At 40.9% G+C, this 14,140-nt stretch overlaps 1 protein-coding gene across 4 annotated transcripts in view; it reads right to left on the reverse strand.

Annotated features, from left to right (window-relative positions):
* PTPN13 (protein tyrosine phosphatase non-receptor type 13) overlaps positions 1-14,140 on the reverse strand; it is a 427,557-nt gene that overhangs the window by 51,211 nt on the left and 362,206 nt on the right. For 3 of the 4 annotated variants that reach the window (XM_075351805.1, XM_075351792.1, XM_075351797.1), the window contains exons 33-38: positions 12,543-12,701; positions 12,255-12,426; positions 11,940-12,150; positions 9,822-9,892; positions 5,966-6,027; positions 849-1,004 (exon numbers count right to left, since the gene is read on the reverse strand). In XM_075351805.1, coding sequence (XP_075207920.1) covers positions 849-1,004; positions 5,966-6,027; positions 9,822-9,892; positions 11,940-12,150; positions 12,255-12,426; positions 12,543-12,701 — 831 coding nt within the window. The remainder of the gene's footprint in view (positions 1-848; positions 1,005-5,965; positions 6,028-9,821; positions 9,893-11,939; positions 12,151-12,254; positions 12,427-12,542; positions 12,702-14,140) is intronic. The other variant, XM_075351812.1, reaches the window with a different exon arrangement.

Below are 14,140 nucleotides of genomic sequence, written 5' to 3' on the forward strand. Positions count from 1 at the left end.
TTACAATGCAAGCCATCCGGCGTCCTTTGGCAAAAAACGCATCCAGCCGGATGCATTTTTTTGCACTGCGCATGCTCAGTATCAAGCCGCATCCGTCAAAAAAACGGACGGGCCGCATGGAAAAACTTATGCAACGGATCTGTTTTTTTCGCCGCATCCGTTGCATAGGTTTTTGAGCCGGATTGAGCCGCACTGCAAAAACCGGATGTGTGAAAGCAACCTTAGTGGTTTCCAACCTACTACATTTTACGTGTAACATTTCCATTGTAAGCAGCATACAATTGGGCTGTATGCTTATTTATAGGCATAGCTGTACACTGCTACCATCTAGTGGAGGAACACAGCAATTACCTTGTGAAAATTTGACCATTTTTATCAGTATTTATTTTGGTGTTACTTTGTTTAAATATAGTCTGGGGTTATCCAGTTTATTCTGTCATTGTCGCCTTGTATTTTTTTTAACTAATAAAATTTACTATATGTTCAATTAAAATTGTATCCCTTCATTTTCTTTGGGGATTTATTTTAATAAAGTAATTTGCAAAGTTTCATAGCTTTCCATGCTGGACAAAGTGATTAAAAAAAATGAACGTTTAGCTAATTAATTGCTTTTTTTATGCCTAATAGGGCATATGTAGCTAATAATGAGGGTTCTCTATTAAGAAGCCATTCTATAAACTAAAGGAAAAACCTTATCTAGAATGCTTAAGACTACAGTAATATGATCCATGTTTTTCTAATTAGGACCTCTAGTAAAAGCAATTAATAACAATCTCACATTCTACCTTTACATGAAGAGGTGTATTTAAGGGTGTACAAGAGATAGGAGGGGACGTGAGAAAAATTACCTTAAGTAACTTGTCTCCAATCTGTAAGCTCCCCTCTATGTCAGCTACACCCCCAGGATTGATGGACTTGACAAATATCCCATATTCGCCTCCCACCAAGGAAAATCCCAACTCTCCAGATGGAGGCTTTTCCAAAACAACACGGACTAATCCAGCCTTTATGGGCACATATACAAAAAAGAAAAAAAAGGATTTAGATTATGCCATTTCACGGAGGATCATATTGACTTTTATAATGTATAGTTTTCTTTTTAAAGGTAAATAAATATATATATATATATATACATATATATATATATATATATATATATATATATATATATATATATATATATATATATATATATATGTATATATATATATGTATATATATATATATATATATAGCCAAAAACAAAAAAGTAATTATTGAGCGAAGGAGAGTTATCTTACAAAACAGCTTATGAAATGGAAAATGTTAAATTATTTTACATTTTTGAGTCACAATTATTTTTTGAATCCAGTTTAAGGCCCTGTGTGCACACTGTTTTTTGCCACGGATGTGCAGCGGTTTTTGCTGCAGAAAAGGTGCGTTTTTTGTTCATAATCTTTCTGCAGTCCTTCCCCAGCAAAATCTATGAGAAATCCAAAATGCTGTGCGCACGCTGCGTTTATTTTCCTATGGGTTTTGCTGCAGAATTTCTGCAGCAAAAAGAAGCAGCATATCACTTCTTTTCTGCAGGTACCTGCAGGTTTTGCCATTGATAAATGATTAAAAACTACAAGGACAAAATTGCAGAAAATCCGCACCAAAACCGCGGTAAAACCTCATGTGGATTTTGGGTGTGTTTTTGTGCCGCAGGTGTGGAATTCTGCCAGAGGGTGCGGATTTTGCATAAGAAACATTTTCCCAGTGCGCACAGAAAACAAAACAAAAAAAATAAAATACAGAAACAAGGCAGGTGTATTTACCGACACTAAGATAACATATTAATGCACTGCTGGATGCAGCCGGGCCCCATGATATAGGTGGCACAGAAGCAAAATACTGATGAAACAATCATTCACAACCTAGCCATTTATGGATGGGGTGGTAGCATAGTATTATAAACGCACACGGATAAGGCTTGTATAGGGGCCAGTCACACAGATGTAGTACACAGTGTCTGACTCACAGCCTATGGCTAAGGACATACTGCACTCCGATGTAATGCGAGTGCAGTGCGATGTTTCTCTCGCACCCTTAGACTTGTATGGGTGAGAGTGAAAACTAATCGGATTGTACCCGCAGCATGCTGTGTTTGTTTTCTCGGTCCGATTAGGGTTGAGAAAAAAAAAATTGCACTTGGGAGCGGCCCCATAGAGTAACATTGGTCCGAGTGGAATGCGATTTTTTTTATTGCATTCCACCCTGTAAGAACATACACCCCAATACCTCAAGCCAACACTAAAGGACTAAAACAAATGCAACAAAAAAGATGTATAAAATACATCATGGTATTGGTCGATGTTTTGGCCAAAATACGCAAGCGCGAAACCCAAGTCAAGGGTCACAGAAAAAAACCCCAGAAAATTTAAGAAAAAAAGAACAGAAAAAAGGCAGCAACATATTTACTAACACCAAGGCAATTACAGTGCCTTGAAAAAGTATTCATAGCCTGTGAACTTTTCCACATTTTTTCACATTAAACCCACAAGCTTAAATGTATTTTACTGGGATTTTATGTGATATACCAACACTGTGTAGCAAGTATTTGTGAAGTGTAAATTAAATGACACACGGTTTTCTAAATATTTAAAAAAATATAAATCTGAAAATTGTGACGTGCATTTGTATTCAGTCCCCCCTGAGTCAATGCTTTGTAGGACCACCTTTCGCTGCAATTACTGCTGTAAGTCTTGTGAGGTATATCTCTACCAGCTTTACACATCTGGAGGCTGAAATTTTTGCCCATTCTTTGCAGAATAATTCGCTCTAGCTCAATGAGATTGGATGGAGATCGTTTGTGAATGGCAATTTTCAAGTCTTGTCACAGATTTTCATTTGGATATAGGTCTGGGCTGTGACTGGGCCATTCACACACATGAATATGCTTTGATCTAAACCATTAAATTGTAGCTCTGGCAATTATATTTAGAGACATTCTCCTGCTGGAAGGTGAAACAACGCCCCAGTCTCAAGTATTTTGAAGCTTCTAACCGGTTTTCCTCCAGGATTGCCCTGTATTTAGCTCCATCCATCTTCCCATCAACTCTAACTAACTTCCCTGTCTCTGCTGATGAAAAGCATCTCCACAGCATGCCACCAATGTAACGATGGTGATGAAGTTTTCAGCGTGATGCGCAGCGTTAGTTTTCCACCACAAATACCATTACTGAGACATTTGGTGATTTTAAAATTCTATTGGGGGGAGCTGGAGGCAAACAGATATTTTGCTGACAGTTCTCCTGAAATGAGTTACAATTCTGCATAGAACTTAATGAACACCGACTCTCATCTTCTGTCTCAGTAATGGGAAGGTCTGTATTTGTAGTGGCAAATTGTGAGAATGAGTGATCATTCCAGCATGAGAAAGTATCAGATTTCACCGAGAAGGTATATTACAAATGTTCTTATTTGTACATATACTATTGATTTATGGAAAAAAATGAAAACAACAGTTACTCTTTAACTATAGCATTGCCAGCAGATTGAGCTTGATAACCAACTACCTTTGTTCGTTCAGTTTACTGAGAGACTAACCCCTTAGGGGCACTTTGCACACTACGACATCGCAGCTGCGATGTCGGTGGGGTCAAATCGAAAGTGACGCACATCCGGCGTCGCAGTTGATATCGTAGTGTGTAAATCCTTTTTGATACGATTAATGAGCGCAAAAACGTCCAAATCGTATCATGTATCATCGGTGTAGCGTCGGTCATTACTATAATTTCGGAAGGACTGATGTTACGATGTTGTTCCTCGTTCCTGCGGCAGCACACATCGCTGTGTGTGAAGCTGCAGGAGCGAGGAACATCACCTTACCTGCGTCCTGCGGCTCACGCCGGCTATGCGGAAGGACAGAGGTGGGCGGGATGTTTACGTCCCGCTCAGCTCCACCCCTCCGCTTCTATAGGCCGCCTGCCGTGTTACGTCGCTATGACGCCGCACAACCCGCCCCCTTAATAAGGAGGCGGTTCGCTGGCCAGAGCGACGTCACAGGGCAGGTGAGTGCATGTGAAGCTGCCGTAGCGATAATGTTCGCTACGGCAGCTATCACCATGATATCGCAGATGCGATGGGGGCGGGGACTATCGCGCTCGGCATCGCAAGCATCGGCTTGCGATGTCGTAGTATGCAAAGTGCCCCTTAAGGTCATGGAAATAAATATACAGGAACAGCCCCAACAATCTGATCAGACCCACAGTGCCAATCACTCATTATGTACATAAACCCTACCAATCTCAGGTTGTAGCTGGAGAAAAAAAAAACCTCAGCACCCTGACTGGTTTCAAAAGGAACCAACCAGAACCATTATTGGGCAGAACTCACCAAGGACCTACCAAAAAAAAAGGAGAACAAATTCTCCTGCCATATAATACCTTTAAGAAAGAAATTGGTGATAATATTCCCATGTTCTCCCTCCTAATGGTCTGATTGCCACCATAATCTCATCGGGTCTTTCCAGTGTTGTTTAACGGTATAGACATGTTATATATATTTCTGCAGCTCTGATCCACAGCAGAAGCTGGAGGCAAAACCTTAGAATTCTGCAACAGATTTGAAGTTTGCATTTGACAGATTCACATACAGATTTGCCTCATTCTATAGTTGTCCGTATGGCACAACCTGATGTGATTTTACGGTGGAAACTGACCAGCAAATGTTTTAATTTAGTGAAGCATCCCCATTATCAAAAAGTTTTTGAAAACTGCGTAAAACAAAATGAGGCAGTAGAAAAGGCTACATGTTTGCCCTAATGATGTTAAAAGGACCCGTTTTGTTAGCATGCTTCAGTGGAGGGCCCAGACAATAGGTCAGTTTGGAGAATTTCTAATGCCTGATAGTTGTCCTGAGACCAATAGATACTCCTAAAGGCCGCTTTACATGCTACGATTTATCTGCCGATCTCATTAACGATGTGACATGCCCAGATCGTAGTTACAATTTGCCGAGATCGCTCATAGGTCGTTTATTAGTGGTCACCTGTAACATTCTCACAAACTACGCAACATTGTTCAGCGATATATTGTTTGGCCAAGGCGGTCGTGTGGATGTTGTTCGTCGTTGGCAGGGTGTCAAACGTACCAATATGTCTGCTGTGTTCCAAACGACAAACAATATTTTGAAACTGAACGACGTGGCAACGATCAACGATTTTCAGCCTATTTGCGATCGTTCAGAGTTGCTCGTGTCACACGCAACGACGTCGCTAACGATGACGGAAGAGCGTCACGGAAAACGTGACCCCGACAACATATCGTCAGATAAATCGTAGCGTGTAACGCCGCCTTTAAAGAAGAAAATTGGTAATGGGATGAAGCCTAGAGCTTAGCTTGATGATAGTTGGTATGTGACTATATGAGTGGAGTACTAGTGAATTAAAATTATGGGTCTATTGAAATACTAGTGTGTTTCCTGCAAGACATTAATGTTGACAGCTTCAACTAACGCAGACATATGTTCTAGGGCATCAGTTTCCAAACTACAATCAGCAGAGGCATGCTAGGAGTCATCATTTTGTGAAAAAAAAGACCACTGTTCCCTATGTTAAAGTCAAATTACAAGAAACTAACCAATGTCAGAATTGGTCATGTACCCAGCAAGTGACATACCGTATTACACAAAAAGCCGCAGACAGCATCCCAAGGGCATACTCCATGTTCTTTATGCCATCAAGTCATATAGTATATGACTTGATGGAATAAAGAATATGGAACATACTCCTGGGATGCTGTTTGCTGCTTTTTGTTACATTATGGAAGCCAAGTGGATCCCTTGGACCTGACTTGCATCCCAACTCTTTTGAGTGAGTCTACCAAAGGTGCTGCAAACAACCCCTGCTTGCTGTCTATACCGTATTACACAGTCCCCATACAAAAAGCTTTGTTATTGCTTTTCACTTTAGTATAGTAGTATAAAGACATATAACTATTACCTCTTGCGTAAACACATCGGAATTGTCTTTTATGTGCTTCAAACGCTCTGCACTTGAATAACCTAAAAATATAAGAATGAAAAAACAGCAAGATGAATCACAAAATGGACCAAAGTGGACACACAATGCCTTTTGAAAGAACTCACCTCCCTTAGCATTTTTTGTGTTTTGCTACCTCCCAATCTGGAATTTCACAGTTTTTTGAACGTTTGCATCAGTTCATGTAAAAAATATTCCTACAACTGTGAACATTTTGTTTTCTATTTATTGTGAAGCAAACAACAAAGAGGACAAGATAACTGAAAAGTTCAAGGGGCATAACTATTTACCCCCCTAAAGTCAGTACTTTGTAGAGCCTCCTTTTGCTGCAATTACAGCTGCAAGTCACTTTGTATATATTGATGAGATTTCTACATCTTGCCATTGGGATTTTTGCTTATTCCTCAAGGCAATATTGCTTCAGATCCTTCAAGCTAGATGGTTTCCTCTGGTAAAGAGCAATCTACAAGTCTGACCACAGATTCTCAATTGGATTAAAGTCTGTGCTTTGACTCACTCTAATACATTTACACGTTTCCCCTTAAACCATGCAAATGTTGCTTTAGCAATATCCTTTGGGTCATTGTCTTGATGGAAGGTGAACCTCAGTCCTAATCTCAAATCACTGACGGACTGACACTGGTTTTGCGCAAAAATATCCGTATATTTTGCACCATCCATCTTCCTCTTGACTAGGACCATTTTTCCTGTCCCTGCTGCCGAAAAACATCATCACAGCATGATGCTGCCAATATTATGTTTCACTATGGGCATAGTGTTCTTGGGGTAATGAGCTGTTTTGGTTTTGTGTTCAATTTTGTTTTTATCTGACCACAGTACATTCCTCCATACATTTGGGGAAATGTCTTGCAGAAAAATCAAAATAAGTCTTTCAATGTTTGTGTGTAAATAAAGGCCTTTTTTTCTGGCCACTCTTCCATAAAGGCCAGCTTTATGGAGTGTACGACTTATAGTAGTCATATGGACAAATACCCACTCCAGTCTCTACTTGGGAACTCTGGAGATCCTTCATAGCTATCTTTGGTCTCTGTGCTGCCTCTCTCATTAATGCTCTCCTTGCCTGGACTGAGAGTGTGTGGTGGGAAGCCCTATCTTGGCAGGTTTGTTGAGGTACCATGTTCTTTACATTTGATGATAATGGATTTGATGGTGCTACGAGAGATCATCAGAGATTGGGATATTTTTTTCAGAACCCAAAATTGACTTGTACTTCTCAATAACTTTGTCTCTGACTGCTTGGAGATCATCATGACACTATCTGAAATCTATCAGTAATTAGAAAGCAATCCTGCGACTTATTGAAAAATAATAACAATAATATATGGTTCAACTGATGGCCTATAAAAAGTGTCTCATTATTAAGGTGCCACACTAAACAACATCTCATGAGGGGTAAAACCAGTGAACTGTCTCAAGATCTTTGCAACCTTAGGGTATGTGCGCACGTTGCTTTTTACCTGCTTTTTTGCTGCTTTTTCTTCTGCGCTGTTTAATGCCAAAATGGATGTGTTCTTCTATTCAAGCAAAGTCTATGGGAATTTGGGTTTCTTGTTCACACTATGTTGTTCAAAATGCTGCCTTTTTGTGGCAGAACTTTGGTCAAAAACTCAGCTTTGCAGTGCAAAACCCAAATGGCAAAAACAATTGACATGTTGCTTCTTTGAAAAGCTGAGTTTTTGACCAAAGTTCTGCCACAAAAAGGCAGCATTTTGAACAACATAGTGTGAATAAGAAACCCAAATTCCCATAGACTTTGCTTGAATAGAAGAACACATCCATTTTGACATTAAACAGCGCAGAAGAAAAAGCAGCAAAAAAGCAGGTAAAAAGCAGGTAAAAAGCAACGTGCGCACATACCCTTATTGTTGCAAAACATCATGATGTCATTGGTTACATAAGAATTTCTAAACTACTGAAAGCTCCAGTGAGCACTGTTGGGCCCATAATCCGGAAGTGGAAAGGACATATTTCACCATTAACCAACCAGGTGCTCCCAGCAAGATTTCAGGCAGAAGAGTGAAAGGAATTATAAGAAGAGTTGTCCATGAGCCAAAGACCACCTGTGCAAAGCTGCACAGGGATCAGCAGCTACAATTATTTCAAAGAAAACCATAAATAATGCACTCAATATCCATGGCCTGCATGCACGTTCACCACGCAAGACTTCATTGCTGGTCAAAAAACATGTTCAAGTGCATTTAAATTTTGCTCAACAACATTTAGACTAGGCTGTAAAGGCCACGTCTCACTAAGCGACATTGCTAGTGACATCGCTGCTGAGTCACATTTTTTGTGACGCAACAGCGATCTTGCTAGCGATGTCGCTGTGTGTGACATCCTGCAACGACCTGGCCCCTGCTGTGAGGTCGCCAATCGTTGCTGAATGTCCTGGACCATTTTTTGGTCGTTGCTCTCCCGCTGTGAAGCACACATTGCTGTGTTTGACAGCGGGAGCCAACGATCTAAATGTGCAGGGAGCAGGGAGCCGACTTCTGGCAGCCTGCGGTAAGCTGGTAACCAAGGTACATATCGGGTATCCAAGCAAGGCGCTTTGCTTAGTAACTCGATGTGTACCATGGTTACGTGTGCAGGGAGCCAGCTTCTGGCAGCGGCGGACGCTGGTAACCAAGGTACATATGGGCTATCCAAGCAAAGCGCTTTGCTTAGTAACCCGATGTGTACCTTGGTTATGAAGCACAGCATCGTTACACAGGTCGCTGGTGGCTGATCTCTGATCGCTGTGGAGATCTGCCTGATTGACAGCTCACCAGCGACCATGTAGCGACGCACCAACGATCCCTGCCAGGTCAGATCGCTGGTGGGATCGCTGGTTGCGTCGCTTAGTGTGACGGTACCTTAAGATTCTGGGAGAATATAGTAAGTCAGATAAGACCAAGATTAAACTCTTTGGATGCCATACCACACACCATGAGGCCTTTAACACCATACCAATAGTGAAGATTGGAAATGGGAACATCATGGTGTGGGGAAGTTTTTCAGCATATCGCACTGGCAAACTTCATATGATTGAAGGAAGGATGAATGGACAAATGTACCAAGACATTCTTGATTAAATAAAATGAGAGTGGACATTTTAGCAAGACTATGATCTCAAACGCACAGCCAAAGATACTCTGACCTGGTTTCAGAGAAAGAAAATAAAACTTCTAGAATGGCCGAGCCTATCACTTGACCTGACTCCAACAGAAAATGTATGGTAGGAGGTAGAGCTCAGAGTTCATAGAACGAGCCTACAGAACCTTCAGGCTTGAACGGTGTTTGTGTGGAAGAATGGCACCTAATCACACCTGAGCAATGGATGCAACTAGTTTCTTCATACAGAAAGCGTTTTAAAGTGGTCATCATCATCATCAAAGCCTTTTGTACAAAGTATTAAATGAAATTCACTAAGCATGTTTAATAACTTTTGCCTGTGTCATTTCTCATTATCACACATAACTTAATATGGATATCTATGGCCTAATTTTCTCACCTGTGTGGATTGTATGGGTGGTTACTGACATCTAGTGAGAATTTCATATCAATACTACCTTTAGAAATATATTTGCTCAAATTGGTGATGCATTCAACACTTATTACACCCTCTGTATATGTGTGTGTGTGTGTGTGCGTATATACAGTATATATTTATATATATATATATATATATATATATATATATATTTATATATCCATGTGTGGGATGGTCATGCGTATATACATTAAAACGTGGGAGACATTTTGAATGTAGAGTATAATGATATAATGAGTCACATCAGGAAAAAATATTCTTTACCATTAATCTGGTTGAGTTTAGAGCTGCAGTTAACAAGGTTTTTATTGTTTGGAGCCACTGGATTACCCTCCCTGTGTGAGAAAAAAAGAATACAGACACAATGAAGAATAAATGGAACAATATTAAAACATGACAAACTAATTCACAACAGAATGGTATATAGACATGGGCGAGAATAGGGAGATCCTCATCCATATTAGATGGGCATTTTTTCATTCTCATCGAAATTTTTGTGTTTGAACAATATACATTTAATGTATGGCCAATTTTATAATTGATATTTATAGTGTCACTTATCTTTTTAGGACTAGAAGGATCAAAATAGAAATATTAGATTTGGTTTTCAGTTGATTCACACAATTTGTAAGAAATTTTGTGGCTAAACATTGTTGATGGCTATCTCAGGGCTATAGCCAGCAACTTTCACTACCTTAAACCTCTGATTTTGAATATATAACACTGACAGTCACATCATATATCCCTGTATTTGTATAATTATGACAAGATTGCTTAGATGTAAGATATTTTAATTCTATATTATTGGTGGCGGGTCTGTGAGGGGCCACCACCTATTCTTAAAATGGTGCATTCACAGGGCTTCTGCATGCTTGGTGGCAAATGCATTAAAATCAATATAAATCCTATTAATATTAGTTTGCAAATACCCAAAGTGGCAATTAGAAAGGGTCACAGTTCACATAGTTAATCCATAAAAACTTTTACAAGTCTTTGTTTCAAACTTACACCAGCATTTCTCTTTAACACCCCCTGATGAAGCAGAGCGAAACACAAGTAAGGGAGCAGTGGTAATGTCAAGTCAACCTTCAATCTAACTTCTTCTCTACAATATTGCACACGTCTGGATGTCAGTATCAATACAGTGGCATTGATTGACAACGGTCCTGAACTAATCCTGTGACTGTCACAGAGAGTGTGACGACAACTAAATTTGGTTTTTAAACACATTTAGAATTTAGTGCTTCTATAAGCATCATAAAGAGAAAATTAGAAAGCTGACAAAGTGATCCTAATACCTTCTGGAGTAAATACTGATTACTTGTTTCATTTAACATATATTTGATCATTTTTTGGGCCTTATTTTGTGGGTTTACAACATAGTAACTATTGGGGAGTTTAGGTATTTTTATGTGCACTGTTGTCTGATTTTGGTGCATCTAATTATTCTGATACAGAATGAGGCAACATTTTGAGCACCAATAAAGTATTACACATGTTGATGAGGTGGAACGGCTTCACAGAAAGGAGGAAGAGGTCTAATATGTAACACTGTGTGCCAACATTTTCTGCCACAAATTAACCCAACTAATAGGTGATGTAAACTTAGACTAGACAGTTTAGAGATGAGCCAAATGTATTAGCCTGAATCTAATCTGGCATTTTTTCAGACTGTTTAGTTTAAGTTTACTACTGTATGTCCAAAATATAGACAGTTTTAGAAAATCTGCCCCAGGGATTAAAAAAGTAATAATATTCTGGCTACCTGCTGTGTGCACAAGAAGGCACTGAGGAGTTTACTGGTTTCAGTACACACTGAACTCAATCATCAAATAGCATACAGTGGCTATAGATAGACGGAATGATTTTGTTAACCAATGTCCATACAAATAATTTATAGCTCTTTATCACAAAGTGAAACTATAACTACAACTATAAAGATTTGGTCAGAAACTTATCAGCAGTGGTCTACCCTGACCAACCATCTTATAAGGTATTTGTGCAGGTATTTGTCAGGTTGCATGAAGCTGTCGCCTGACCTAGGGCCCTGTGCCCCGTCTGTGTTCTGGTTCCAGAAGTACCTGACTGTACCGTTCCTGGCAACCACTCTCCTTGCCACCTGGGTCTCCGTTACACGACCCCGTCTGTTTAAGTGCTGAAATATCCAGCAGAACGGTGGGTGTTGGCGTCCTACATTTTAAGTGCTGAAATATCCAGCAGAACGGTGGGTGTTGGCGTCCTACATTTTAAGTGCTGAAATATCCAGCAGAACGGTGGGTGTTGGGGTCCTAACAACCACCCCCCTACCCCCAAACACCTAGCAAAAGACTGTTTAGGAGCACAATAAATTTTGCTTCAGGAAAGCAAAAGATGGGATCTTACCTGGTAGCTTTCAAAACTATCACTGGAAGAGCAGACTCCAGTGTGTGTTTTACTTCCTCTAGCGTCATGTTGGAAGTGCTTTCTCCATTTATGTAATGTACAATATCTAGTGGTCTCAATGTTCCCTCTTGATCAGCTACAGAGCCTGGCTTGATATCTTCAACATAAAGCACCTGAGATGGACTATTTGGTCCTCCAGAGAGTGAGAGACCTGTGGAAAATAAAAGTGTTAAAGACATTGTTACAATACGGTTAAATGTCACTAAATAAAAAAAGAGAGATGGTACATTTAGCTTATATCAATTAAAAGATTACCCAGAAAGCCTTTGTTACACGTAAGTGTAATATCGGGCAGGAGATGAGAAGGCACTTGTGGCTTAGGGATCTCCAGTACACGACCAAGTACTAGACGGACAGTTTTAGGAGCTGCCCTAAGAAGATTGACTGCTTCAGTATGGCTCATGTTTGAGACATCTACATCATTAACCTAATGATAGTGGGGAAAAAGAACATCAAGAGTAGAAAATGTGGAAAAGAAATGTGAAAAGTCAAGAGTTTCCTCAAACACGCAAATATTGTAAGACAGAAGACTAATACACGCACCTTTATAAGCCGATCACCAGGCTGCAGGCGTCCGTCACTTTTGGCAGGATCTTGAATAATATCATGAACATAACATCCGATGCAATCATTGGCTTTGGTCACTGTAAAACCCAGACTTCCCTTCTCGGATTTCGTCAATGTGACATGAAGCTCCACTTCCTAAAGAGAATTGAGACAAAATATATTGCAACTTTATACAACCTTTTTATGCAACAACTTCTGCAATAAGAAAGAATTTGCGTTCAGAATTACACAAAGACAAAATGCCAAATTCCAACACAAAATAAAACTGATTATGTATAATGGTTTTATGTGACAAGAGTTTGATCTAATGCCAATGTATTATCAATTAAATGATTGGAAATTAAATGTGGACTTTTAGAAATACTTATGTTTTGCAGAGCGAAACAAGTCCTTGAAAGTTAAAACTATGGTAAAACTATGGTAAACCTGGAGCGGGTGAAGGGGGGTGAGGTGGTGGTGGAGCGGGTCATCAGAGGCAGGAGCAGGCTGTAGCAGCGCCTACCATGACCACGTGGGCCCGCTCATTAGCCTCATTTCATATGCACTGCATCCCGATGCCAATCATCTCTCAGCATTGAAGCCGGCGCTGACAGGTGGGCGGGATGATGGGCGGGGGATGCACGCATAATTAACACCCAGCCCGTGTGATCATCCCTGGCAACTACAGCCTGGAGTGATCATGTGTGGCTATATTCAATGCCCCCCGCGCATCATCATCAGCGTGGGGGGCAGTGAATAAGTATACTCACCGGCCACCGATCCCTGTGGCATCGCGATGTCCTCCTGTCTACCTGCCCGCTGATGTGTGTGGAGAGCGGTGCGCACAGCGATGATGTCATCACTGTGCGCACGGCTCCACACAGGTCAGCGGCGCTGCTACTGGCACAGACAGGAAGACGAGCGATGGTGCGTGGAGTGAGGAAAGGAGACTATACAGCGCGACTGCTCCACTTGTGACCGCATATCAGGCCGCGGCTGAAGTGAGCGCGATATCAGCGGTGACTTCAGTCAGGTGATGTGCGGTGACAGCTGAAGTCACCGCTGATACCGCGCGGCTCACTTCACTTGCGGCCTGACCCTCACAGAGAGCGGTTGTTCTCTATAGTCGCTCTCTGTGATTGTCAGATGAAGCAGAGCTGGATGCGTCGTGGGACCTCGTGTGGATTACGTTGGACCTGGAGGGGTGTTTTAGGGATTAACAAAGTGGTGAAAGAGGGGGCTTTTTTGTGTTTTATTTGAAATAAAGGATTTTTTGTGTGTCTTTGTTTATTTACTTTCACTTACAGCTTAGTGATGAGGGGTGTCTTATAGATGCCTGCCATCATTAAGTTAGGACTTAGTGGCAGCTATTGGCTGCTACCATTAACTCCTTATTACACTCATTGCCACCGCACCAGGGCAATCGGGATGAACCGGGAAAAGTCCTAGGACTGTCGCATCTAATGGATGCGGCAATTCTGGGCGGCTGCTGGCTGATATTTTTAGGCTTGGGGGGGCTCCCAATAACGTGGGTCTCCCCATCCTGAGAATACCAGCCTCCAGCTGTGAGACTTTATCTTGCCTGGTTATCAAAA

The sequence above is a fragment of the Anomaloglossus baeobatrachus genome, chromosome 1 (assembly GCF_048569485.1).
Source record: "Anomaloglossus baeobatrachus isolate aAnoBae1 chromosome 1, aAnoBae1.hap1, whole genome shotgun sequence".
Lineage (NCBI taxonomy): Eukaryota > Metazoa > Chordata > Amphibia > Anura > Aromobatidae > Anomaloglossus > Anomaloglossus baeobatrachus.